At 36.3% G+C, this 27,437-nt stretch overlaps 5 protein-coding genes and 1 long non-coding RNA gene across 6 annotated transcripts; all 6 read left to right on the top strand.

Annotated features, from left to right (window-relative positions):
* Window positions 1–660: 660 nt before the first annotated feature.
* On the top strand, window positions 661–3,129 carry LOC121866193. Its single transcript, XM_042365799.1, has 4 exons — window positions 661–1,131; window positions 1,422–1,431; window positions 1,678–1,789; window positions 2,360–3,129. Exons 1-3 carry the CDS (start codon window positions 760–762, stop codon window positions 1,755–1,757), a joined length of 462 nt encoding a protein of 153 aa, XP_042221733.1. The 5' UTR covers window positions 661–759; the 3' UTR covers window positions 1,758–1,789; window positions 2,360–3,129.
* A 3,251-nt stretch (window positions 3,130–6,380) lies between these two features.
* Window positions 6,381–8,154, top strand: LOC121866194. Its single transcript, XM_042365800.1, has 4 exons — window positions 6,381–6,841; window positions 7,126–7,135; window positions 7,386–7,497; window positions 8,105–8,154. The coding sequence occupies exons 1-3, from the start codon at window positions 6,485–6,487 to the stop codon at window positions 7,463–7,465; spliced, it is 447 nt and encodes a 148-aa protein (XP_042221734.1). The 5' UTR covers window positions 6,381–6,484; the 3' UTR covers window positions 7,466–7,497; window positions 8,105–8,154.
* Window positions 8,155–12,154: 4,000 nt separating this feature from the next.
* On the top strand, window positions 12,155–14,568 carry LOC121866190. Its single transcript, XM_042365796.1, has 4 exons — window positions 12,155–12,624; window positions 12,912–12,921; window positions 13,242–13,353; window positions 13,985–14,568. Exons 1-3 carry the CDS (start codon window positions 12,253–12,255, stop codon window positions 13,319–13,321), a joined length of 462 nt encoding a protein of 153 aa, XP_042221730.1. The 5' UTR covers window positions 12,155–12,252; the 3' UTR covers window positions 13,322–13,353; window positions 13,985–14,568.
* Window positions 14,569–17,173: 2,605 nt separating this feature from the next.
* Window positions 17,174–18,865, top strand: LOC121866195. The gene is made up of 4 exons (XM_042365801.1): window positions 17,174–17,611; window positions 17,896–17,905; window positions 18,156–18,267; window positions 18,816–18,865. The coding sequence occupies exons 1-3, from the start codon at window positions 17,255–17,257 to the stop codon at window positions 18,233–18,235; spliced, it is 447 nt and encodes a 148-aa protein (XP_042221735.1). The 5' UTR covers window positions 17,174–17,254; the 3' UTR covers window positions 18,236–18,267; window positions 18,816–18,865.
* Window positions 18,866–22,556: 3,691 nt separating this feature from the next.
* LOC121866199 lies at window positions 22,557–23,443 on the top strand. Its single transcript, XM_042365806.1, has 2 exons — window positions 22,557–23,021; window positions 23,305–23,443. Exons 1-2 carry the CDS (start codon window positions 22,665–22,667, stop codon window positions 23,344–23,346), a joined length of 399 nt encoding a protein of 132 aa, XP_042221740.1. The 5' UTR covers window positions 22,557–22,664; the 3' UTR covers window positions 23,347–23,443.
* An 82-nt stretch (window positions 23,444–23,525) lies between these two features.
* LOC121866200 lies at window positions 23,526–24,991 on the top strand. Its single transcript, XR_006088937.1, has 2 exons — window positions 23,526–23,620; window positions 24,201–24,991. It is a non-coding gene; the product is annotated as an uncharacterized LOC121866200 (long non-coding RNA).
* The last annotated feature ends 2,446 nt before the right edge of the window (window positions 24,992–27,437 follow it).

The raw sequence follows: 27,437 nt of genomic DNA, 5'->3' as shown, positions 1-27,437 counted from the left end.
TTTACTCTTATTTCTTTTATTAAAACAAATTGACACAACCGATTTACACATATAAAAAAATCCTTTTCGTAACTTTAAACTTTATTTATGTTGTTGATATTAACACGTGTTTATACTTCAATTAACACATGTTGACATTTGAGGCAGGTATTGCGTGTCTGTCTTGATGTTTGGCTAATGATACTAACGGTAGGGGCTGTAAATTAGTACTTAGGACGCTAACCTATCCTAACCTAACTTAATCTAACCTATTCCCTCAGGTAACGTTATGTTGGTTTATCTTCTGGAGAAATAGACTAGGGTGTTTAATCTTCAGGCGATCCGACTTTCTTCATAGTAATTAATGATATAACGCCATCAGGAAATGCATAAACTGAACATTTCTCTAAGTGTATGTAGACTTGCAATACCATCAAGATGTTTCCTAATATGTGAGGCTTATCCTCAATCACTAATATAATCAATCATCTAAATATTACGTGTAATCATCAAGCTTAAGGAATTTTATACAAAGTGACTCAAATTCTCATAGAGATTAACGTTATCAAGGAATGTTTCAGTGACACACCTCTCTGTAATCCTCTGTAAGCTGTAGTTGACGTCAGGGGGAGCGAGTCTATGATAGCGAGGGCAGGTACTTAAACCGCGTCCCCAGCACCATACAGCCAGAGTATTCCAACATTTGTTAGACAACACATCAACCAAATAATAAGTAGCAGCTCCTACACTTGGTGATAGAACCCTCCCAAAACCTCTAACATGAAGCTTTTCACCACTACATCCACCCTGGTGATCCTGGTGGTCTTGGGGATAAATCTGGAGATGGTGACCGCTGAGGACTGTGACCTGCCATCCTGTACAGTCATCTCTGGGCAGGAAGTTCGCTGCAAGAACCCTTACGCCTGGTTCGAATTTCACCCTCACCCAACCAATCCTAACCAGTTCGTACAGTGCACTAGGTATGGCCCTCAGGTGATGACCTGTCCCCAGGGTTTGATTTGGTCCCAGTTACACAGGCTGTGCAACTATGACTACAATAAGCCCATTCCTGACACCGACCCCCTCGTCTGTAACTGCAACAACTGCTTCCTGCCCAACCCCGCTGATGCTACTACCTACTACTGGTGCTTCGTGAGTGGTCTTGTGTTTCTTTATGTTACATCACACACTACAGGCACAGATACAAGCTCGGATACAAGTGTAGGGAATACCTACAAGTATGAGTACAGGTACGGAAATACAGTAGATATACTGTAGTTACAAGTACAGGTACAAGTATAATGTATTAAGTGCAAGAAACTGTTTTGTTGCTTCGGAATAAACACTAAAACGGTAACACAAAATTAATAATAAAATAACACTAAACTCCAATAAATATCCTTCTACTAATGTTATTTTTTTCCTTTTTTTTCTCCAACCAGGATTCGAACGGTCAGTATAAGGCATCGAGAGGTCAGGTATAAGTGGCACTCTAGAGCCAGCTGGGGTGCCACACGTGGAGAAGAGGGTGGCACCTGTTGTTAGTATGTAAAATGTGACTGAAAAGTTTGTGTGTGTGTTAAGTATCAAAAGAGGAGGAAACGTAAGTACCAGTTGGTGAAGCATATGTGTCTGTGTCCCTGCAAAAAATAACGTCGCTCTCTCTCTCTCTCTAATCATCTCTCTCCCCCGCTACAGGTGATGGAGTAATAACACCCCACGAGCAAGCCTGCGCCCCCGGCACCACCTATAATCAGGCCATCAAGCGATGCACTTAAACTGCGCCTCCACCACCATTTGCGCCACCCAAGTGAGTCACAGTTTATTACCTGTCCCATATCCAGGTACTGTCCCAGACACAAACACGAGAAAATAGTCCTTTGCTTTAAAACTCTCTCTCTCTCTCTCTCTCAGTTTAATCACAAAGTGTCTTAGAATCTCCCGAAGGTGGTATCAGGTAAAGTCCTTGTTAACTCCGGTTTACAGTGACGATACAACCTACTGCAGGAGGGAGAGTGCTCACGGTAACACAGGCTCAACCACCACCTCCACTCCACACCTTCAAGAGAGGCACTTAGGTTTTGGCTCTAGTACAGTGCCAGTAAGGGTGTCACCTCCTGCATCGCTACCGGCGTTAATAATTCCTTTGACCTGAAGATGAATAGACTTGCTTTATTAATATTATTATTAATTTACTTTTATTATTATTATTATCGTTATTACCTTATGATTACTACTTTTTATTGTTATTGTTGTTATTATTAGTAGTGGTATTACTGTATTATTATTTTTATTATCAACATTATTATTATAGTTTATTATTATTTACTTAAACTAACCTATAGCCAATTGTTATACCAATATTTCCACACACCCACAGGAACACCTGGTGGATATGACGACGATGACTATCTGGAAGAGCAGCAACAACAAACAACAAAGCAGCAACAACAAACAACAAAGCAGCAACAACAAAAGAACAGGATTTACTATTACCAAGAAGGACAACAAATACAACAACAATGAACCGCAGTACCGAGTACAGCCAGAACATCAAAAACTTTAAATGCCAGCCACAACAACAATAAAAACAACAACTACAACAACAGCAATGGCAACAACTTCAAGAGCAGCAACAACGTCAACAAAAACATCTACAACACCAACAATAACAATGGCCATAACAAAAATCCATTTCACTGGATAGGAATCAGCTTGACAGTGTGCACAACAATGACTGGCTTGTGTTGACACCCTCCACACACACACCTGCTGCCTCTATACACACCTGCTCTTACACACCTGCTGTCTCCACACACCTGCTACTACGTACATATTTGTCAATTTTGCACAGCTTCTGTTCTTATTAACCCATGTTGCTCTGCATTCTCTAATAAGAACTTGTTTTGGTCATTCAGTAAATCATTTTCATTTACACTGGAATTATGTAAACACTTGTATATGGCCGATTTTTTTCATCTTACATATTATATCTAAGGAATATAATTTACAATTGTCCTTTTTAATCTTGCAATCAAGTAATCCAGTATAGAAAATTATTTACAACTGGCTTTTAATAGATTAAAATGTAAACAAAAATATTCATAAATGTGCTTTTCTTTCCCAAATAAATATCCATAAAAAATATCATATTTGTATTTTATTTCGAACTGTATTTTCCAATCACTAAATCATAAAAAACTATTAGTAAAAAAACTGTGAAAAAATTAAAACTGAAAAAAATCCCAACACTAATAAAAAAATAAAGACAATAAAAAACTGTGAAAAATAAAATTACACAAAAATCACAAAAAAAACAAGAAATACCCAAAGCACGAAAAAAATCCATAAACTTAAAAAGAAAAATCACACATAGTATAAAAAATCATAAAACACAAGAAAAACACGAGGCAAAAACTAATTATTACAAGAATAACAAAAACAATGAAAAAATCCCACAAACACGAAACCGAAGTTGTATAACAGACAGTCAGCGCTCCACTAACCAGACATACTTGATGGCAATATTATCATACAGTAATATGCGATACTTCCCTTAATTACAATATAACTCTACAGGGCTATCGTTCTGTGGTCGTATAATTACTAAAAAAATGATCAGGCTTTATTGTGCATATTCAAAGTTTCTTATGATTGTTATGTTGGTGGTTTATAATAATAATAATAATAATAATAATAATAATAATAATAATAATAATAATAATAATAATAATAATAATAATAATAATAATAATAATCTTGAATTTTATTTCCTTTAAAATCAAATCATGATCATCATCTTCATCCGACTGTGAGAAACATTTAGGAATAGGAATCTTAAGCCAAGTCAACAATGTGTATTTGCTTGAAACAAGACTAACAAAGTACTTGGGTTCATACTAAGGAGTGTTAGTTACAAGACTAGCGAGGTTATCCTAAAACTATATCTTGCATTTGTGAGACCTCAATAGGATTACGCAGTTCAGTTCTGGTCACCGTACTACAGAATGGATATAGAATCTCAAGAAAGAATTAAGAGGGCAATGACACGACTAATCCCTCGCATTAAGAACCTGAGTACACAGACAGGTTAAAGCATCTAAATTTGCACTCTCTCTCGAGACGATGAGTGAGGGGCGATATGATCGAGGTGAATAAATGGAAGTCAGGGCTAAACAAAGGTGGAATAACAAAGGTACTCAAACAAACCAACCAGGAGCGAACTCGTAGCAATTTTGAGGTAGCAGGTTGTAAGCAGCTGTCAAACAGGGAGGTTCTACGGCCTGGGAAGATATTGGAAGCCTTATGTGTTGTCTAATGGTAGACCATGCTGCTATATAGCATCACGAAATTGAGACCAAGTTCAAGTTCTTCATCTGTCAGCCTGCCTCATTTACACACAATTGCAGGTCTCAATTGTTTCTCTTACTTGACAACACGACATACATATAGCGTTTCTCACTATTGATTTTTTCTCCATTTTTGTATTTCAATCGTAATTTATTATTATTATTATTATTATTATTATTATTATTATTATTGTCATTATTATTATTACAGTGTTTTTATTATTATTATTTTCATTATTATTTTATTTTAATTTTTATTATAAATTTAGTTTACTATGAATAATTACTAAATTTTCGCTCCCGAGGCTCCGATGTGGGTCAGTCACGTGTGCCCTGGTGGGCTAAACCCCGAACAACAAAAACAAAGAAAGGAAAGACAAATTTAGATTTAGGGGCGAGATAGGTAAACATTGGTTTGAAAATAGAGTAGTGGATGAATGGAACAAGTTACCAAACATCATCATTAACTCGAATACACTGGCTAGCTTCGAACATGTGTTGAATGGATATATGAGCGATAGGGGTTGGGTGTAAACGGGACTGTCTAGTATGGGCTAATAGGCCCGTTTGAGTTTCCTCCATTGATATGTTCTTACGTTCACAACATCATCAAAACATAAACAAAGTGACGTAAACAAGTAAACAACATACAGACCCACCATATACCTCGAGGTTTAAGTCTTGCGGCCAGAGACACAACATGAGCTGAGTTTCCCATTGATCAGAATTTTTCACGGCAGCATCATAGCCCAGAGGCTGACCGACGGAATGATTCATTTAAGGCACAGGAACACGGGAAACAACACAGTCTATACCTGTATTAGTGTCCGTGTGTTGGAGAGTATGTGGTATGGTTAGGTATGTGGTATGGTTAGGTTAGGTATGTGGTATGGTTAGCTTAGGTATGAGGTAGTGTTCCATTAGGAATGTGGTAGTGTTACGATAGGTATGTGGGAGTGTTAGGTTAGGTATGTGGAAATGTAAAGTTCGGAATGTGGAAGTGTTAGGATAGGAATGTGGTAGTTATAAGTTAGGAATGTGGTAGTGTTAGGTTAGGAGTGTGGTAGTGTTAGGTTAGGTATGAGGTAGTGTTAAGTTAAGAATGTGGTAGTGTTAGGTTAGGAGTGTGGTAGTGTTAGGTTAGGTATGAGGTAGTGTTAAGTTAAGAATGTGATAGTGTTAGGTTAGGTATGAGGTAGTGTTAAGTTAAGAATGTGGTAGTGTTAGGTTAGGTATGAGGTAGTGTTAGGTTAGGTGTGTGGTAGTGTTAGGTTAGGTGTGTGGTAGTATTAGGTTAGGAGTGTGGTAGTGTTAGGTTAGGAATGTGGTAGTGTTAGGTTATGTACGAGTATGTGGTAGCGTTAGGTATGTGGAAGTGTTAAATATGTGGTAGAACTTTTTACTCTTATTTCTTTTATTAAAACAAATTGACACAACCGATTTACACATATAAAAAAATCCTTTTCGTAACTTTAAACTTTATTTATGTTGTTGATATTAACACGTGTTTATACTTCAATTAACACATGTTGACATTTGAGGCAGGTATTGCGTGTCTGTCTTGATGTTTGGCTAATGATACTAACGGTAGGGGCTGTAAATTAGTACTTAGGACGCTAACCTATCCTAACCTAACTTAATCTAACCTATTCCCTCAGGTAACGTTATGTTGGTTTATCTTCAGGAGAATTAGACCGGGGTGTTTAATCTTCAGGCGATCCGACTTTCTTCATAGTAATTAATGATATAAGTCCATCAGGAAAAGCATAAACGGAACATTTCTCTAAGTGTATATAGTGTTGCAATACCATCAAGATGTTTCCTAATATGTGAGGCTTATCATCAACCACTAATATATTCAATCATCTAAATATTACGTGTAATCATCAAGCTTAAGGAATTTTATATAAGTGTGTCAACTTCTGATAGAGATTAACGTTATCAAGGAATGTTTCAGTTACACACATCTCTGTAATCCTCTGTAAGCTGTAGTCGACGTCAGGGGGGGCGAGTCTACGATAGCGAGGGCAGGTACTTATACCGCGTCCCCAACACCATACAGCCAGAGTATTCCAACATTTGTTAGACAACACATCAACCAAATCATAAGTAACAGCTCTTACACTTGGTGATACAACCCTCCCAAAACCTCTAGCATGAAGCTGTTCACCACTACATCCACCCTGGTGATCCTGGTGGTGTTGGGGTTAAGTCTGGAGATGGTGACCGCTGAGGACTGTGACCTGCCATCCTGTGCAGTCATCTCTGGGCAGGAAGTTCGCTGTAAGAACCCTTACGCCTGGTTCGAATATCACCCTCACCCAACCAATCCTAACTTGTACGTACAGTGCACAAGGTATGGCCCTCAGGTGATGAGCTGTCCCGAGAGTTTGATCTGGTCCCAGTCGTCCAGACTGTGCAACTATGACAATAAGCCCATTCCTGAAAACTGTAACTGCAACAACTGCTTCCTGCCAAACCCCGCTGATGCTACTACCTACTACTGGTGCTTCGTGAGTAGTCTTGTGTTTCTTTATGTTAAATCACACACTACAGGCACAGATACAAGTTCGGGTACAAGTGTAGGGAATACCTACAAGTATGAGTACAGGTACTGAGATACAGTAGATATAGTTACAAGTAAAGGTACAAGTATAATGTATTAAGCGCAAGAAACTGTTTTGTTGCTTCGGAATAAACACTAAAACGGTAACACAAAATTAATAATAAAATAACACTAAACTCCAATAAATATCCTTCTACTAATGTTATTTTTTTCCTTTTTTTCTCCAACCAGGATTCGAACGGTGAGTATAAGGCATCGAGAGGTCAGGTATAAGTGACACTCTAGAGCCAGCTGGGGTGCCACACGTGGAGAAGAGGGTGGCACCTGTTGTTAGTATGTAAAATTTGACTGAAAAGTTTGTGTGTGTGTTAAGTATCAAAAGAGGAGGAAACGTAAGTACCAGTTGGTGAAGCATATGTGTCTGTCTCTCTGCAAAAAATAACGTCGCTCTCTCTCTCTCTCTCTCTAATCATCTCTCTCCCCCGCTACAGGTGATGGAGTAATAACACCCCACGAGCAAGCCTGCGCCCCCGGCACCACCTATAATCAGGCCATCAAGCGCTGCACTTAAACTGCGCCTCCACCACCATTTGCGCCACCCAGGTGAGTCACAGTTTATTACCTGTCCCACATACAGTTACTGTCCCAGACACAAACACGAGAAAATAGTCCTTTGCTTTAAAACTCTCTCAGTTTAATCACAAAGTGTCTTAGAATCTCACGAAGGTGGTATCAGGTAAAGTCCTTGTTAACTCCGGTTTACAGTGACGATACAACCTACTGCAGGAGAGAGAGTGCTCACGGTAACACAGGCTGAATCACCGCCTCCACTCCACACCTTCAAGAGAGGCACTTAGGTTTTGGCTCTAGTACAGTGCCAGTAAGGGTGTCACCTCCTGCATCGCTACCGGCGTTAATAATTCCACTGACCTGATGATTAATAGACTTGCTTTATTATTATTATTATTATTATTATTATTATTATTATTATTATTATTATTACTTTACGATTATTACTAAAATTATTATTGTTATTATTATTATTATTTTCATTATCATCATTACTATTATAGTTTATTATTAATTACTTAAATTATTATTGTTATTATTATTATTATTTTCATTATCATCATTACTATTATAGTTTATTATTAATTACTTAAACTAACCTACAGCCAATTGCTTTACCATTATTTCCACACACCCACAGGAACACCTGGTGGATATGATGACGATGACTATCTGGAAGAGCAGCAACAACAAACAACAAAGCAGCAACAACAAAAGAACAGGATTTACTATTACCAAGAAGGACAACAAATACAACAACAATGAACCGTACTACCGAGTACAGCCAGAACATCAAAAACTTTATATGCCAGCCACAACAACAATAAAAACAAGTACAACAACAGCAATGGCTACAACTACAAAAGCAGCAACAACGTCAACAAAAACATCTACAACACCAACAATAACAGTGGCCACTGGCCATAACAAAAATCCATTTCACTGGATAGGAATCAGCTTGACAGTGTACACAACAATGACTGGCTTGTGTTGACACCCTCCACACACACACACCTGCTGCCTCTATACACACCTGCTCTTACACACCTGCTGTCTCCACACACCTGCTACTACGTACATATTTGTCAATTTTGCACAGCTTCTGTTCTTATTAACCCATGTTGCTCTGCATTCTCTTATAAGAACTTGTTTTGATCATTCAATAAATCAGTTTCATTTACACTGGAATTATGTAAACACTTGTATATGGCCGATTTTTTTCATCTTGCATATTATATCTAAGGAATATAATTTACAATTGTCCTTTTTAATCTTGCAATCACGTAATCGAGTATTGAAAATTATTTACAACTGGATTTTAATAGATAAAAATGTAAAGAAAATATTCATAAATGTGCTTTTCTTTCCCAAATATAAATCCATAAAAAATAAAAATTTTGAATTTATTTCGAACTGTATTTTCCAATCACTAAATCATAAAAAACTAATAATAAGAAACTGAAAAAAAATTAAAACTGAAAAAAATCTCATCACTAATAAAAAAATAAAGATAATAAAAAACTGAAAAATAAAATCACACAAACATAAAAATCACAAAAAAACAAAAATGAGAATTACCCAAAACACGAAAAAATCCATAAACTTAAAAATAAAATCACACCTAATATAAAAAAGTCATAAAACACAAGAAAAACACGATGCAAAACTAATTATTACAAGAATAACAAAAACAATGAAAAAATCCCACAAACACGAAAGAAACGTTGTATAACAGACAGTCAGCGCTCCACTAACCAGACATACTTGATGGCAATATTATCATACAGTAATATGCGATACTTCCCATAATTACAATATAACTCTACACGGCTATCGTTCTGTGGTCGTATAATTACTAAAAAAAATGATCAGGCTTTATCGTGCATATTCAAAGTTTCTTATGATTGTTATGTTGGTGGTAAATAATAATAATATTATTAATAATAATAATAATAATAATAATAATAATAATAATAATAATAATAATAATAATAATAATAATAATAATAATAATAATAATAATAATAATCTTTAATTTTATTTCCTTTAAAATCAAATCATCATCATCATCTTCATCCGACTGTGAGAAACATTTAGGAGTAGGAATCTTAAGCCAAGTCAACAATGTGTATTTGCTTGAAACAAGACTAACAAAGTACTTGGGTTCATACTAAGGAGTGTTAGTTACAAGACTAGCGAGGTTATCCTAAAACTATATCTTGCATTTGTGAGACCTCAATAGGATTACGCAGTTCAGTTCTGGTCACCGTACTACAGAATGGATATAGAATCTCAAGAAAGAATTAAGAGGGCAATGACACGACTAATCCCTCGCATTAAGAACCTGAGTACACAGACAGGTTAAAGTATCATAATTTGCACTCTCTCGAGAGACGATGAGTGAGGGGCGATATGATCGAGGTGAATAAATGGAAGTCAGGGCTAAACAAAGGTGGTATATCAAAGGTACTCAAACTAACCAACCAGGAGCGAACTCGTAGCAATTTTGAGGCAGCAGGTTGTAAGCAGCTGTCAAACAGGGAGGTTCTACGGCCTTGGAAGATATTGGAAGCCTAATGTGTTGTCTAATAGTAGACCATGCTGCTATATGGCATCACGAAAATTGAGACCAAGTTCCAAGTTCATCATCTGTCCTTCCGCCTCATTTACACACAATTGCAGGTCTCAATTGTTTCTCTTACTTGACAACACGACATACATATAGCGTTTCTCACTATTGATTTTTTCTCCATTTTTGTATTTCAATCGTAATTTATTATTATTATTATTATTATTATTATTATTATTATTATTATTATTATTGTCATTATTATTATTACAGTGTTTTTATTATTATTATTTTCATTATTATTTTATTTTAATTTTTATTATAAATTTAGTTTACTATGAATAATTACTAAATTTTCGCTCCCGAGGCTCCGATGTGGGTCAGTCACGTGTGCCCTGGTGGGCTAAACCCCGAACAACAAAAACAAAGAAAGGAAAGACAAATTTAGATTTAGGGGCGAGATAGGTAAACATTGGTTTGAAAATAGAGTAGTGGATGAATGGAACAAGTTACCAAACATCATCATTAACTCGAATACACTGGCTAGCTTCGAACATGTGTTGAATGGATATATGAGCGATAGGGGTTGGGTGTAAACGGGACTGTCTAGTATGGGCTAATAGGCCCGTTTGAGTTTCCTCCATTGATATGTTCTTACGTTCACAACATCATCAAAACATAAACAAAGTGACGTAAACAAGTAAACAACATACAGACCCACCATATACCTCGAGGTTAAAGTCTTGCGGCCAGAGACACAACATGAGCTGAGTTTCCCATTGATCAGAATTTTTCACGGCAGCATCATAGCCCAGAGGCTGACCGACGGAATGATTCATTTAAGGCACAGGAACACGGGAAACAACACAGTCTATACCTGTATTAGTGTCCGTGTGTTGGAGAGTATGTGGTATGGTTAGGTATGTGGTATGGTTAGGTTAGGTATGTGGTATGGTTAGCTTAGGTATGAGGTAGTGTTCCATTAGGAATGTGGTAGTGTTACGATAGGTATGTGGGAGTGTTAGGTTAGGTATGTGGAAATGTAAAGTTCGGAATGTGGAAGTGTTAGGATAGGAATGTGGTAGTTATAAGTTAGGAATGTGGTAGTGTTAGGTTAGGAGTGTGGTAGTGTTAGGTTAGGTATGAGGTAGTGTTAAGTTAAGAATGTGGTAGTGTTAGGTTAGGAGTGTGGTAGTGTTAGGTTAGGTATGAGGTAGTGTTAAGTTAAGAATGTGATAGTGTTAGGTTAGGTATGAGGTAGTGTTAAGTTAAGAATGTGGTAGTGTTAGGTTAGGTATGAGGTAGTGTTAGGTTAGGTGTGTGGTAGTGTTAGGTTAGGTGTGTGGTAGTATTAGGTTAGGAGTGTGGTAGTGTTAGGTTAGGAATGTGGTAGTGTTAGGTTATGTACGAGTATGTGGTAGCGTTAGGTATGTGGAAGTGTTAAATATGTGGTAGAACTTTTTACTCTTATTTCTTTTATTAAAACAAATTGACACAACCGATTTACACATATAAAAAAATCCTTTTCGTAACTTTAAACTTTATTTATGTTGTTGATATTAACACGTGTTTATACTTCAATTAACACATGTTGACATTTGAGGCAGGTATTGCGTGTCTGTCTTGATGTTTGGCTAATGATACTAACGGTAGGGGCTGTAAATTAGTACTTAGGACGCTAACCTATCCTAACCTAACTTAATCTAACCTATTCCCTCAGGTAACGTTATGTTGGTTTATCTTCTGGAGAAATAGACTAGGGTGTTTAATCTTCAGGCGATCCGACTTTCTTCATAGTAATTAATGATATAACGCCATCAGGAAATGCATAAACTGAACATTTCTCTAAGTGTATGTAGACTTGCAATACCATCAAGATGTTTCCTAATATGTGAGGCTTATCCTCAATCACTAATATAATCAATCATCTAAATATTACGTGTAATCATCAAGCTTAAGGAATTTTATACAAAGTGACTCAAATTCTCATAGAGATTAACGTTATCAAGGAATGTTTCAGTGACACACCTCTCTGTAATCCTCTGTAAGCTGTAGTTGACGTCAGGGGGAGCGAGTCTATGATAGCGAGGGCAGGTACTTAAACCGCGTCCCCAGCACCATACAGCCAGAGTATTCCAACATTTGTTAGACAACACATCAACCAAATAATAAGTAGCAGCTCCTACACTTGGTGATAGAACCCTCCCAAAACCTCTAACATGAAGCTTTTCACCACTACATCCACCCTGGTGATCCTGGTGGTCTTGGGGATAAATCTGGAGATGGTGACCGCTGAGGACTGTGACCTGCCATCCTGTACAGTCATCTCTGGGCAGGAAGTTCGCTGCAAGAACCCTTACGCCTGGTTCGAATTTCACCCTCACCCAACCAATCCTAACCAGTTCGTACAGTGCACTAGGTATGGCCCTCAGGTGATGACCTGTCCCCAGGGTTTGATTTGGTCCCAGTTACACAGGCTGTGCAACTATGACTACAATAAGCCCATTCCTGACACCGACCCCCTCGTCTGTAACTGCAACAACTGCTTCCTGCCCAACCCCGCTGATGCTACTACCTACTACTGGTGCTTCGTGAGTGGTCTTGTGTTTCTTTATGTTACATCACACACTACAGGCACAGATACAAGCTCGGATACAAGTGTAGGGAATACCTACAAGTATGAGTACAGGTACGGAAATACAGTAGATATACTGTAGTTACAAGTACAGGTACAAGTATAATGTATTAAGTGCAAGAAACTGTTTTGTTGCTTCGGAATAAACACTAAAACGGTAACACAAAATTAATAATAAAATAACACTAAACTCCATTAAATATCCTTCTACTAATGTTATTTTTTTCCTTTTTTTCCAACAAGGATTCGAACGGTGAGTACTTGGCATCGAGAGGTCAGGTATAAGTGGCACTCTAGGCCAGCTGGAGTGCCTCACGTGGAGAAGAGGGTGGCACCTGTTGTAAGTATGCAAAATGTGACTGACAAGTTTGTGTGTGTGTTAAGTATCAAAAGAGAAGGAAACGTAAGTAGCAGTTGGAGAAGCATATGTGTCTGTCTCTCTGGAAAAGGTAACGTCGTTCTCTCTTCAGTATTTATCTTCACCCCCCCCGTTCTCTCTCTCTCTCTCTCTCTCTCTCTCTCTCTCTCTCTCTCTCTTTTTCTCTCACTAATCAGCTCTCTCACCCGCTACAGGTGATGGAGTAGCAACACCCAACAAGCAAGCCTGCGCCCCCGGCACCACCTTTAATCAGGCCATCTACCGCTGCACTTAAACTGCGCCTCCACCACCACCTGCGCCACCCAGGTGAGTCACAATTCATTTCCTGTCCCACACCCAGGGACTGTCCCAGACACAAACACGAGAAAATGATCCTTTGCTTTAAAACTAACTAACTCTCTCTCTCTCTCTCTCTCTCTCTCTCTCTCTCTCTCTCTCTCTCTCAGTTTAACCACAAGGTGTCTTAAAATCTCCCGAAGGTGGTATCAGGTAAAGCCCTTGTTAACTCCGGTTTACAGTGACGATACAACCTACTGCAGGAGGGAGAGTGCTCACGGTAACACAGGCTGAATCACCGCCTCCACTCCACACCTTCAAGAGAGGCTCTTAGGTCTTGGCTCTAGTACAGTGCCAGTAAGGGTGTCACCTCCTGCATCGCTACCGGCGTTAATAATTCCACTGACCTGAAGATTAATAGACTTGCTTTATTCTTCTTCTTCTTCTTCTTCTTATTATTATTATTATTATTATTATTAATATTTTTTTATAGTTTATTGTTATTATTATTATTATTATTATTATTATTATTATTATTATTATTATCATTATCATCATTATTATTATTATTATTATTATTGTCATTATTATTATAGTTTACTATTATTTACTTAAATTACCCATAGTCAATGCCTTTAAAAGCACTCCAACACACCCACAGAAACACCTGGTGGATATGATGATGATTGCCTGGAAGAAGAGCAGCAACAACAATAAAGCAGCCAGGGGAAACGACAAGAACAATAAACAACAACAAAAGGCAGGAACAAATAAAGTCAGAGGAACTTTCCTAGCTATAACAAATACAGTATAGCATACAATAAATACAACAGCAGTAACAACAACAACAAAAGAACAGGATTTACTAATATCAAGAACGACAACAAATACAATAACAATGAACCGTAATAACAAGCACAACCAGAACACCAACAAGTTCAAATGCCAGCCACAACAACAACAACAACAATAACAGTGGCCATAACAAAAATCCATTTCACTGGATAGGAATCAGCTTGACAGTGTACACAACAATGACTGGCTTGTGTTGACACCCTCCACACACACTTGCTGCCTCTACACAGACCTGCTGGCTTTACACATCTGCTGGCTCCATACACCTGCTAATAGGCACATATTTGTCAATTTTGCACTGCTTCGGTTCTTATCAACCTATGTTGCTCTGTGTTCTCATTTAGTGTCTAATTGCTTTTCTTTCACTAATAAAAATATAAAAAAATATCATATTTGTATTTTATTTCGAACTGTATTTTCCAATCACGAAATGACAAAATAATAATACTGTAATCGGAAAAAATAGCAAATAAAATCGAAAAAAAACATGGACAAATAAAAAATTTCAACAACAATAAATCAATAAAAATAATAACAAAATGAAAAATAAAATCACACAATCTTAAAAAAAAATGCAAAAATACGAACAAGAAATATAATATAAAACGAAAAAGTCCAGAAACCTAAAAAGAAAATCATACATAATATAAAAAAAAATCATAAAACACGAGAGAAACCTAAAAAAAAAAATCACAAGAATAACAAAAACAATATAAAATCCCTCAAACACGAAACCAAAGTTGTATAACAGACAGTCAGCGCTCCACTAACCAGACATACTTGATGGCAATATTATCCCACAGTAATTTGCGATACTCCCCTTAATTACAATATAACTCTACACGGCTATCGTTCTGTGTTCGTATAATTACTAAAAAAAATAAGACTTTTGTGCATATTTAAAGTTTCTTATGAGTGTTATTGCTATGTGGATCACCTCACACTGACCTGTTATGTTATTAAGAAGAAATAATAATAATAATAATAATAATAATAATAATAATAATAATAATAATAATAACAATAACAATAACAATAACAATAAAAATAACAATAAAAATAAAATAATAACAATAACAATAATAAAGTAATAATAATAATAACAATAACAATAACATTAACATTAACAATAACATTAACAATAGCATTAACGATAACATTAACAATAACATTAACATTAACAATAACATTAACAATAACATTAACATTAACAATGGCATTGACATTGTGATAATAGTAACAATGATTAGTTAAAGGTTAAAGATAAAGGAAATTAATAATGATACAAGTACAATAAAAGTAAAATAAAATATAAAATAAAGATAAAGTAATATAAAATAAAGATAAAGAAATATGATATAAATACTAAATAAATAAATATAAATATAAATAAAATGAAAATAAAACAAGAAACTAAAACAAAGGAAATGCAAATACAGATACAAATGCAGATACAAATGCAGATACACATAAAATAAAATAAAATAAAATAAAATAAAATAAAATAAAATAATAATAATAATAATAATAATAATAATAATAATAATAATAATAATAATAATAATAATAATAATAATAATAATAATAATAATAAAAATAATAATAATAATAATAATAATGATGATGATGATGATGATGTTGTTGATGATAAAATGAAATAAATGAATAATAATAATATTAATAATAATTATTATTATAATAATAATAATAAAGTTTTTTAACAATATCTCCCATTAAAATTACCTTCTTATTATAATCATCACACTATTATTCACACTATCATCATCATAATCCCCACAACATCATCACAACATAAACAAACTGACGTAAACAAGTAAACAACATACAGACCCACCATATACCTCGAGGTTAAAGTCTTGCGGCCAGAGACACAACATGAGCTGAGTTTCCCATTGATCAGAATTTTTCACGGCAGCATCATAGCCCAGAGGCTGGCCGACGGAATGATTCATTTAAGGCACAGGAACACGGGAAACAACACAGTCTATACCTGTATTAGTGTCCGTGTGTTGGAGAGTATGTGGTATGGTTAGGTATGTGGTATGGTTAGGTTAGGTATGTGGTATGGTTAGGTTAGGTATGTGGTATGGTTAGGTTAGGAGCATGGTAGTGTTAGGTTAGGTATGAGGTAGTGTTCAGTTAGGAATGTGGAAGTGTTAAGTTAGAAATGTAGTAGTGTAAAGTTAGGTATGTGCTTGTGTACGGTTAGGAATGTGGTAGTGTTAGGTAAGGTATGAGGTAGTGTTAGGTATGTGGTAACGTTAGGTATGTGGAAGTGTTAAATATGCGGTAGAACTTTTTACTCTTATTTCTCTTATTAAAACAAATTGACACAACTGATTTACACTCATAAAAAATCTTTTTAGTAACTTTAAACTTCATTTATGTTGTTGATATTAACACGTGTTTATACTTCAATTAACACCTGTTGACATTTGAGGCAGGTATTGTGTGTGTGTCTTGATGTTTGGCTAATGATACTAACGTTAGGGGCTGTAAATTAGTACTTAGGACGCTAACCTATCCTAACCTAACTTAATCTAACTTATTCCCTGAGGTAACGTTATGTTGGTTTATCTTCTGGAGAATTAGACCGGGGTGTTTAATCTTCAGGCGATCCGACTTTCTTCATAGTAATTAATGATATAAGTCCATCAGGAAAAGCATAAACGGAACATTTCTCTAAGTGTATATAGAGTTGCAATACCATCAAGATGTTTCCTAATATATGAGGCTTATCATCAACCACTAATATATTCAATCATCTAAATATTACGTGTAATCATCAAGCTTAAGGAATTTTATACAAGTGTGTCAACTTCTCATAGAGATTAACGTTATCAAGGAATGTTTCAGTTACACACATCTCTGTAATCCTCTGTAAGCTGTAGTCGACGTCAGGGGGGGCGAGTCTACAATAGCGAGGGCAGGTACTTATACCGCGTCCCCAGCACCATACAGCCAGAGTATGACAACATTTGTTAGACAACACACCAACCAAATCATAAGTAACAGCTCCTACACTTGGTGATACAACCCTCCCAAAACCTCTAGCATGAAGCTGTTCACCACTACATCCACCCTGGTGATCCTGGTGGTGTTGGGGTTAAGTCTGGAGATGGTGACCGCTGAGGACTGTGACCTGCCATCCTGTGCAGTCATCTCTGGGCAGGAAGTTCGCTGCAAGAACCCTTACGCCTGGTTCGAATATCACCCTCACCCAACCAATCCTAACTTGTACGTACAGTGCACAAGGTATGGCCCTCAGGTGATGAGCTGTCCCGAGAGTTTGATCTGGTCCCAGTCGTCCAGACTGTGCAACTATGACAATAAGCCCATTCCTGAAAACTGTAACTGCAACAACTGCTTCCTGCCAAACCCCGCTGATGCTACTACCTACTACTGGTGCTTCGTGAGTAGTCTTGTGTTTCTTTATGTTAAATCACACACTACAGGCACAGATACAAGTTCGGGTACAAGTGTAGGGAATACCTACAAGTATGAGTACAGGTACTGAGATACAGTAGATATAGTTACAAGTAAAGGTACAAGTATAATGTATTAAGCGCAAGAAACTGTTTTGTTGCTTCGGAATAAACACTAAAACGGTAACACAAAATTAATAATAAAATAACACTAAACTCCAATAAATATCCTTCTACTAATGTTATTTTTTTCCTTTTTTTCTCCAACCAGGATTCGAACGGTGAGTATAAGGCATCGAGAGGTCAGGTATAAGTGACACTCTAGAGCCAGCTGGGGTGCCACACGTGGAGAAGAGGGTGGCACCTGTTGTTAGTATGTAAAATTTGACTGAAAAGTTTGTGTGTGTGTTAAGTATCAAAAGAGGAGGAAACGTAAGTACCAGTTGGTGAAGCATATGTGTCTGTCTCTCTGCAAAAAATAACGTCGCTCTCTCTCTCTCTCTCTCTAATCATCTCTCTCCCCCGCTACAGGTGATGGAGTAATAACACCCCACGAGCAAGCCTGCGCCCCCGGCACCACCTATAATCAGGCCATCAAGCGCTGCACTTAAACTGCGCCTCCACCACCATTTGCGCCACCCAGGTGAGTCACAGTTTATTACCTGTCCCACATACAGTTACTGTCCCAGACACAAACACGAGAAAATAGTCCTTTGCTTTAAAACTCTCTCTCTCTCTCTCTCAGTTTAATCACAAAGTGTCTTAGAATCTCACGAAGGTGGTATCAGGTAAAGTCCTTGTTAACTCCGGTTTACAGTGACGATACAACCTACTGCAGGAGAGAGAGTGCTCACGGTAACACAGGCTGAATCACCGCCTCCACTCCACACCTTCAAGAGAGGCACTTAGGTTTTGGCTCTAGTACAGTGCCAGTAAGGGTGTCACCTCCTGCATCGCTACCGGCGTTAATAATTCCACTGACCTGATGATTAATAGACTTGCTTTATTATTATTATTATTATTATTATTATTATTATTATTATTATTATTATTACTTTACGATTATTACTAAAATTATTATTGTTATTATTATTATTATTTTCATTATCATCATTACTATTATAGTTTATTATTAATTACTTAAACTAACCTACAGCCAATTGCTTTACCATTATTTCCACACACCCACAGGAACACCTGGTGGATATGATGACGATGACTATCTGGAAGAGCAGCAACAACAAACAACAAAGCAGCAACAACAAAAGAACAGGATTTACTATTACCAAGAAGGACAACAAATACAACAACAATGAACCGTACTACCGAGTACAGCCAGAACATCAAAAACTTTATATGCCAGCCACAACAACAATAAAAACAAGTACAACAACAGCAATGGCTACAACTACAAAAGCAGCAACAACGTCAACAAAAACATCTACAACACCAACAATAACAGTGGCCACTGGCCATAACAAAAATCCATTTCACTGGATAGGAATCAGCTTGACAGTGTACACAACAATGACTGGCTTGTGTTGACACCCTCCACACACACACACCTGCTGCCTCTATACACACCTGCTCTTACACACCTGCTGTCTCCACACACCTGCTACTACGTACATATTTGTCAATTTTGCACAGCTTCTGTTCTTATTAACCCATGTTGCTCTGCATTCTCTTATAAGAACTTGTTTTGATCATTCAATAAATCAGTTTCATTTACACTGGAATTATGTAAACACTTGTATATGGCCGATTTTTTTCATCTTGCATATTATATCTAAGGAATATAATTTACAATTGTCCTTTTTAATCTTGCAATCACGTAATCGAGTATTGAAAATTATTTACAACTGGATTTTAATAGATAAAAATGTAAAGAAAATATTCATAAATGTGCTTTTCTTTCCCAAATATAAATCCATAAAAAATAAAAATTTTGAATTTATTTCGAACTGTATTTTCCAATCACTAAATCATAAAAAACTAATAATAAGAAACTGAAAAAAAATTAAAACTGAAAAAAATCTCATCACTAATAAAAAAATAAAGATAATAAAAAACTGAAAAATAAAATCACACAAACATAAAAATCACAAAAAAACAAAAATGAGAATTACCCAAAACACGAAAAAATCCATAAACTTAAAAATAAAATCACACCTAATATAAAAAAGTCATAAAACACAAGAAAAACACGATGCAAAACTAATTATTACAAGAATAACAAAAACAATGAAAAAATCCCACAAACACGAAAGAAACGTTGTATAACAGACAGTCAGCGCTCCACTAACCAGACATACTTGATGGCAATATTATCATACAGTAATATGCGATACTTCCCATAATTACAATATAACTCTACACGGCTATCGTTCTGTGGTCGTATAATTACTAAAAAAAATGATCAGGCTTTATCGTGCATATTCAAAGTTTCTTATGATTGTTATGTTGGTGGTAAATAATAATAATATTATTAATAATAATAATAATAATAATAATAATAATAATAATAATAATAATAATAATAATAATAATAATAATAATAATAATAATAATAATAATAATCTTTAATTTTATTTCCTTTAAAATCAAATCATCATCATCATCTTCATCCGACTGTGAGAAACATTTAGGAGTAGGAATCTTAAGCCAAGTCAACAATGTGTATTTGCTTGAAACAAGACTAACAAAGTACTTGGGTTCATACTAAGGAGTGTTAGTTACAAGACTAGCGAGGTTATCCTAAAACTATATCTTGCATTTGTGAGACCTCAATAGGATTACGCAGTTCAGTTCTGGTCACCGTACTACAGAATGGATATAGAATCCCAATAAAGAATTAAGAGGGCAATGACACGACTAATCCCTGGCATTAGGAACCTGAGTACACAGACAGGTTAAAGTATCATAATTTGCACTCTCTCGAGAGACGATGAGTGAGGGGCGATATGATCGAGGTGAATAAATGGAAGTCAGGGCTAAACAAAGGTGGTATATCAAAGGTACTCAAACTAACCAACCAGGAGCGAACTCGTAGCAATTTTGAGGCAGCAGGTTGTAAGCAGCTGTCAAACAGGGAGGTTCTACGGCCTTGGAAGATATTGGAAGCCTAATGTGTTGTCTAATAGTAGACCATGCTGCTATATGGCATCACGAAAATTGAGACCAAGTTCCAAGTTCATCATCTGTCCTTCCGCCTCATTTACACACAATTGCAGGTCTCAATTGTTTCTCTTACTTGACAACACGACATACATATAGCGTTTCTCACTATTGATTTTTTCTCCATTTTTGTATTTCAATCGTAATTTATTATTATTATTATTATTATTATTATTATTATTATTATTATTATTATTGTCATTATTATTATTACAGTGTTTTTATTATTATTATTTTCATTATTATTTTATTTTAATTTTTATTATAAATTTAGTTTACTATGAATAATTACTAAATTTTCGCTCCCGAGGCTCCGATGTGGGTCAGTCACGTGTGCCCTGGTGGGCTAAACCCCGAACAACAAAAACAAAGAAAGGAAAGACAAATTTAGATTTAGGGGCGAGATAGGTAAACATTGGTTTGAAAATAGAGTAGTGGATGAATGGAACAAGTTACCAAACATCATCATTAACTCGAATACACTGGCTAGCTTCGAACATGTGTTGAATGGATATATGAGCGATAGGGGTTGGGTGTAAACGGGACTGTCTAGTATGGGCTAATAGGCCCGTTTGAGTTTCCTCCATTGATATGTTCTTACGTTCACAACATCATCAAAACATAAACAAAGTGACGTAAACAAGTAAACAACATACAGACCCACCATATACCTCGAGGTTAAAGTCTTGCGGCCAGAGACACAACATGAGCTGAGTTTCCCATTGATCAGAATTTTTCACGGCAGCATCATAGCCCAGAGGCTGACCGACGGAATGATTCATTTAAGGTATAGGAACACGGGAAACAACACAGTCTATACCTGTATTAGTGTCCGTGTGTTGGAGAGTATGTGGTATGGTTAGGTATGTGGTATGGTTAGGTTAGGTATGTGGTATGGTTAGGTTAGGAGCATGGTAGTGTTAGGTTAGGTATGAGGTAGTGTTCAGTTAGGAATGTGGAAGTGTTAAGTTAGAAATGTAGTAGTGTAAAGTTAGGTATGTGCTTGTGTACGGTTAGGTATGTGGTAGTGTTAGGTAAGGTATGAGGTAGTGTTAGGTATGTGGTAACGTTAGGTATGTGGAAGTGTTAAATATGCGGTAGAACTTTTTACTCTTATTTCTCTTATTAAAACAAAGTGACACAACCGATTTACACTCATAAAAAATCTTTTTAGTAACTTTAAACTTCATTTATGTTGTTGATATTAACACGTGTTTATACTTCAATTAACACCTGTTGACATTTGAGGCAGGTATTGTGTGTCTGTCTTGATGTTTGGCTAATGATACTAACGGTAGGGGCTGTAAATTAGTACTTAGGACGCTAACCTATCCTAATCTAACTTAATCTAACCTATTCCCTCAGGTAACGTTATGTTGGTTTATCTTCAGGAGAATTAGACCGGGGTGTTTAATCTTCAGGCGATCCGACTTTCTTCATAGTAATTAATGATATAAGTCCATCAGGAAAAGCATAAACGGAACATTTCTCTAAGTGTATATAGTGTTGCAATACCATCAAGATGTTTCCTAATATGTGAGGCTTATCATCAAACACTAATATATTCAATCATCTAAATATTACGTGTAATCATCAAGCTTAAGGAATTTTATATAAGTGTGTCAACTTCTGATAGAGATTAACGTTATCAAGGAATGTTTCAGTTACACACATCTCTGTAATCCTCTGTAAGCTGTAGTCGACGTCAGGGGGGGCGAGTCTACGATAGCGAGGGCAGGTACTTATACCGCGTCCCCAGCACCATACAGCCAGAGTATTCCAACATTTGTTAGACAACACATCAACCAAATCATAAGTAACAGCTCTTACACTTGGTGATACAACCCTCCCAAAACCTCTAGCATGAAGCTGTTCACCACTACATCCACCCTGGTGATCCTGGTGGTGTTGGGGTTAAGTCTGGAGATGGTGACCGCTGAGGACTGTGACCTGCCATCCTGTGCAGTCATCTCTGGGCAGGAAGTTCGCTGTAAGAACCCTTACGCCTGGTTCGAATATCACCCTCACCCAACAAATCCTAACTTGTACGTACAGTGCACAAGGTATGGCCCTCAGGTGATGAGCTGTCCCGAGAGTTTGATCTGGTCCCAGTCGTCCAGACTGTGCAACTATGACAATAAGCCCATTCCTGAAAACTGTAACTGCAACAACTGCTTCCTGCCAAACCCCGCTGATGCTACTACCTACTACTGGTGCTTCGTGAGTAGTCTTGTGTTTCTTTATGTTACATCCACCACTACAGGCACAGATACAAGTTCGGGTACAAGTGTAGGGAATACCTACAAGTATGAGTACAGGTACTGAAATACAGTAGATATAGTTACAAGTACAGGTACAAGTATAATGTATTAAGTGCAAGAAACTGTTTTGTTCCTTCGGAATAAACACTAAAACGGTAACACAAAATTAATAATAAAATAACAATAAACTCCATTAAATATCCTTCTACTAATGTTATTTTTTTCCTTTTTTTTCCAACCAGGATTCGAACGGTGAGTATAAGGCATCGAGAGGTCAGGTATAAGTGGCACTCTAGAGTCACCTGGGGTGCCACACGTGGAGAAGAGGGTGGCACCTGTTGTAAGTATGAAAAATGTGACTGACAAGTTTGTGTGTGTGTTAAGTATCAAGAGAGAAGGAAACGTAAGTAGCAGTTGGTGAAGCATATGTGTCTGTCCTGCAAAACTCTAGGTGATGCGATATACTTACAAGCAAGCCTGCGCCCCCGGCACCACCTTTAATCAGGCCATCTACCGCTGCACTTAAACTGCGCCTCCACCACCACCTGCGCCACCCAGGTGAGTCACAATTCATTTCCTGTTCCACACCCAGGGACTGTCCCAGACACAAACACGAGAAAATGATCCTTTGCTTTAAAACTAACTCTCTCTCTCTCTCTCTCTCTCTCTCAGTTTAACCACAAGGTGTCTTAAAATCTCCCGAAGGTGGTATCAGGTAAAGCCCTTGTTAACTCCGGTTTACAGTGACGATACAACCTACTGCAGGAGGGAGAGTGCTCACGGTAACACAGGCTCAACCACCACCTCCACTCCACACCTTCAAGAGAGGCACTTAGGTTTTGGCTCTAGTACAGTGCCAGTAAGGGTGTCACCTCCTGCATCGCTACCGGCGTTAATAATTCCTTTGACCTGAAGATGAATAGACTTGCTTTATTAATATTATTATTAATTTACTTTTATTATTATTATTATCGTTATTACCTTATGATTACTACTTTTTATTGTTATTGTTGATATTATTAGTAGTGGTATTACTGTATTATTATTTTTATTATCAACATTATTATTATAGTTTATTATTATTTACTTAAACTAACCTATAGCCAATTGTTATACCAATATTTCCACACACCCACAGGAACACCTGGTGGATATGACGACGATGACTATCTGGAAGAGCAGCAACAACAAACAACAAAGCAGCAACAACAAACAACAAAGCAGCAACAACAAACAACAAAGCAGCAACAACAAAAGAAAAGGATTTACTATTACCAAGAAGGACAACAAATACAACAACAATGAACCGCAGTACCGAGTACAGCCAGAACATCAAAAACTTTAAATGCCAGCCACAACAACAATAAAAACAACAACTACAACAACAGCAATGGCAACAACTTCAAGAGCAGCAACAACGTCAACAAAAACATCTACAACAACAACAACAACAATGGCCATAACAAAAATCAATTTCACTGGATAAGAATCAGCTTGACAGTGTACACAACAATGACTGGCTTGTGTTGACACCCTCCACACACACACCTGCTGCCTCTATACACACCTGCTCTTACACACATGCTGTCTCCACACACCTGCTAATACGTACATATTTGTCAATTTTGCACAGCTTCTGTTCTTATTAACCCATGTTGCTCTGCATTCTCTTATAAGAACTTGTTTTGATCATTCAGTAAATCAGTTTCATTTACACTGGAATTATGTAAACACTTGTATATGGCCGATTTCTTTCATCTTACATATTATATCTAAGGAATATAATTTACAATTGTCCTTTTTAATCTTGCAATCAAGTAATCCATTATAGAAAATTATTTACAACTGGCTTTTAATAGATTAAAATGTAAACAAAAATATTCATAAATGTGCTTTTCTTTCCCAAATAAATATCCATAAAAAATATCATATTTGTATTTTATTTCGAACTGTATTTTCCAATCACTAAATCATAAAAAACTATTAGTAAAAAAACTGTGAAAAAATTAAAACTGAAAAAAATCCCAACACTAATAAAAAAATAAAGACAATAAAAAACTGTGAAAAATAAAATTACACAAAAATCACAAAAAAAACAAGAAATACCCAAAGCACGAAAAAAATCCATAAACTTAAAAAGAAAAATCACACATAGTATAAAAAATCATAAAACACAAGAAAAACACGAGGCAAAAACTAATTATTACAAGAATAACAAAAACAATGAAAAAATCCCACAAACACGAAACCGAAGTTGTATAACAGACAGTCAGCGCTCCACTAACCAGACATACTTGATGGCAATATTATCATACAGTAATATGCGATACTTCCCTTAATTACAATATAACTCTACAGGGCTATCGTTCTGTGGTCGTATAATTACTAAAAAAATGATCAGGCTTTATTGTGCATATTCAAAGTTTCTTATGATTGTTATGTTGGTGGTTTATAATAATAATAATAATAATAATAATAATAATAATAATAATAATAATAATAATAATAATAATAATAATAATAATAATAATAATAATCTTGAATTTTATTTCCTTTAAAATCAAATCATGATCATCATCTTCATCCGACTGTGAGAAACATTTAGGAATAGGAATCTTAAGCCAAGTCAACAATGTGTATTTGCTTGAAACAAGACTAACAAAGTACTTGGGTTCATACTAAGGAGTGTTAGTTACAAGACTAGCGAGGTTATCCTAAAACTATATCTTGCATTTGTGAGACCTCAATAGGATTACGCAGTTCAGTTCTGGTCACCGTACTACAGAATGGATATAGAATCTCAAGAAAGAATTAAGAGGGCAATGACACGACTAATCCCTCGCATTAAGAACCTGAGTACACAGACAGGTTAAAGCATCTAAATTTGCACTCTCTCTCGAGACGATGAGTGAGGGGCGATATGATCGAGGTGAATAAATGGAAGTCAGGGCTAAACAAAGGTGGAATAACAAAGGTACTCAAACAAACCAACCAGGAGCGAACTCGTAGCAATTTTGAGGTAGCAGGTTGTAAGCAGCTGTCAAACAGGGAGGTTCTACGGCCTGGGAAGATATTGGAAGCCTTATGTGTTGTCTAATGGTAGACCATGCTGCTATATGGCATCACGAAAATTGAGATCAAGTTCAAGGTTCCTGATCTGTCCTTCTGCCTCATTTACACACAATTGCAGGTCTCAATTGTTTCTCTTACTTGACAACACGACATACATATAGCGTTTCTCACTATTGATTTTTTCTCCATTTTTGTATTTCTTTATAGTAATTTATTATTATTATTATTATTATTATTATTATTATTATTATTATTATTATTATTATTATTATTGTCAATATTATTATTACAGTGTTTTTATTATTATTATTTTCATTATTATTTTATTTTACTTTTTATTATAAATTTAGTTTACTATGAATAATTACTATATTTTCGCTCCCGAGGCTCCGATGTGGGTCAGTCACGTGTGCCCTGGTGGGCTAAACCCCGAACAACAAAAAACAAACAAAGGAAAGACAAATTTAGATTTAGGGGCGAGATAAGTAAACATTGGTTTGAAAATAGAGTAGTGGATGAGAGGAACAAGTTACCAAACATCATCATTAACTCGAATACACTGGCAAGCTTCAAACATGTGTTGAATGATTATATGAGCGATATGGGTTGGGTGTAAACGGGACTGTCTAGTATGGGCCAATAGGCTCGTTTCAGTTTCCTCCATTCTTATGTTCTTACGTTCACAACATCATCAAAACCTAAACAAACTAACGTAAACAAGTAAACAACATACAGACCCACCATATACCTCGAGGTTAAAGTCTTGCGGCCAGAGACACAACATGAGCTGAGTTTCCCATTGATCGGAATTTTTCACGGCAGCATCATAGTCCAGAGGCTGACCGACGGAATGATTCATTTAAGGTACAGGAACACGGGAAACAACACAGTCTATACCTGTATTAGTGTCCGTGTGTTGGAGAGTATGTGGTATGGTTAGGTATGTGGTATGGTTAGCTTAGGTATGAGGTAGTGATCCATCAGGAATGTGGTAGTGTTAGGATAGGTATGTGGGAGTGTTAGGTTAGGTATGTGGAAATGTAAATTTCGGAATGTGGTAGTGTTAGGTTATGTATGTGGTAGTGTTAGGTTAGGTATGTGGTAGTGTTAGGTTATGTATGTGGTAGTGTTAGGTTAGGAGTGTGGTAGTGTTAGGTTAGGAGTGTGGTAGTGTTAGGTTAGGTATGTGGTAAATGTTAGGTTAGCAATGTGGTAGTGTTAGGTTATGTACGAGTATGTGGTAGCGTTAGGTATGTGGAAATATTTAATATGTGGTTGAACTATTTTACTCATATTTCTCTTA

The sequence above is a fragment of the Homarus americanus genome, unplaced genomic scaffold, assembly GCF_018991925.1.
Source record: "Homarus americanus isolate GMGI-L3 unplaced genomic scaffold, GMGI_Hamer_2.0 scaffold18789, whole genome shotgun sequence".
NCBI classification, from domain to species: Eukaryota; Metazoa; Arthropoda; class Malacostraca; order Decapoda; family Nephropidae; genus Homarus; species Homarus americanus.
The sequence above is the reverse complement of the archived record's forward strand: the minus strand, read 5'-3'. Positions and strand labels throughout refer to the sequence as shown.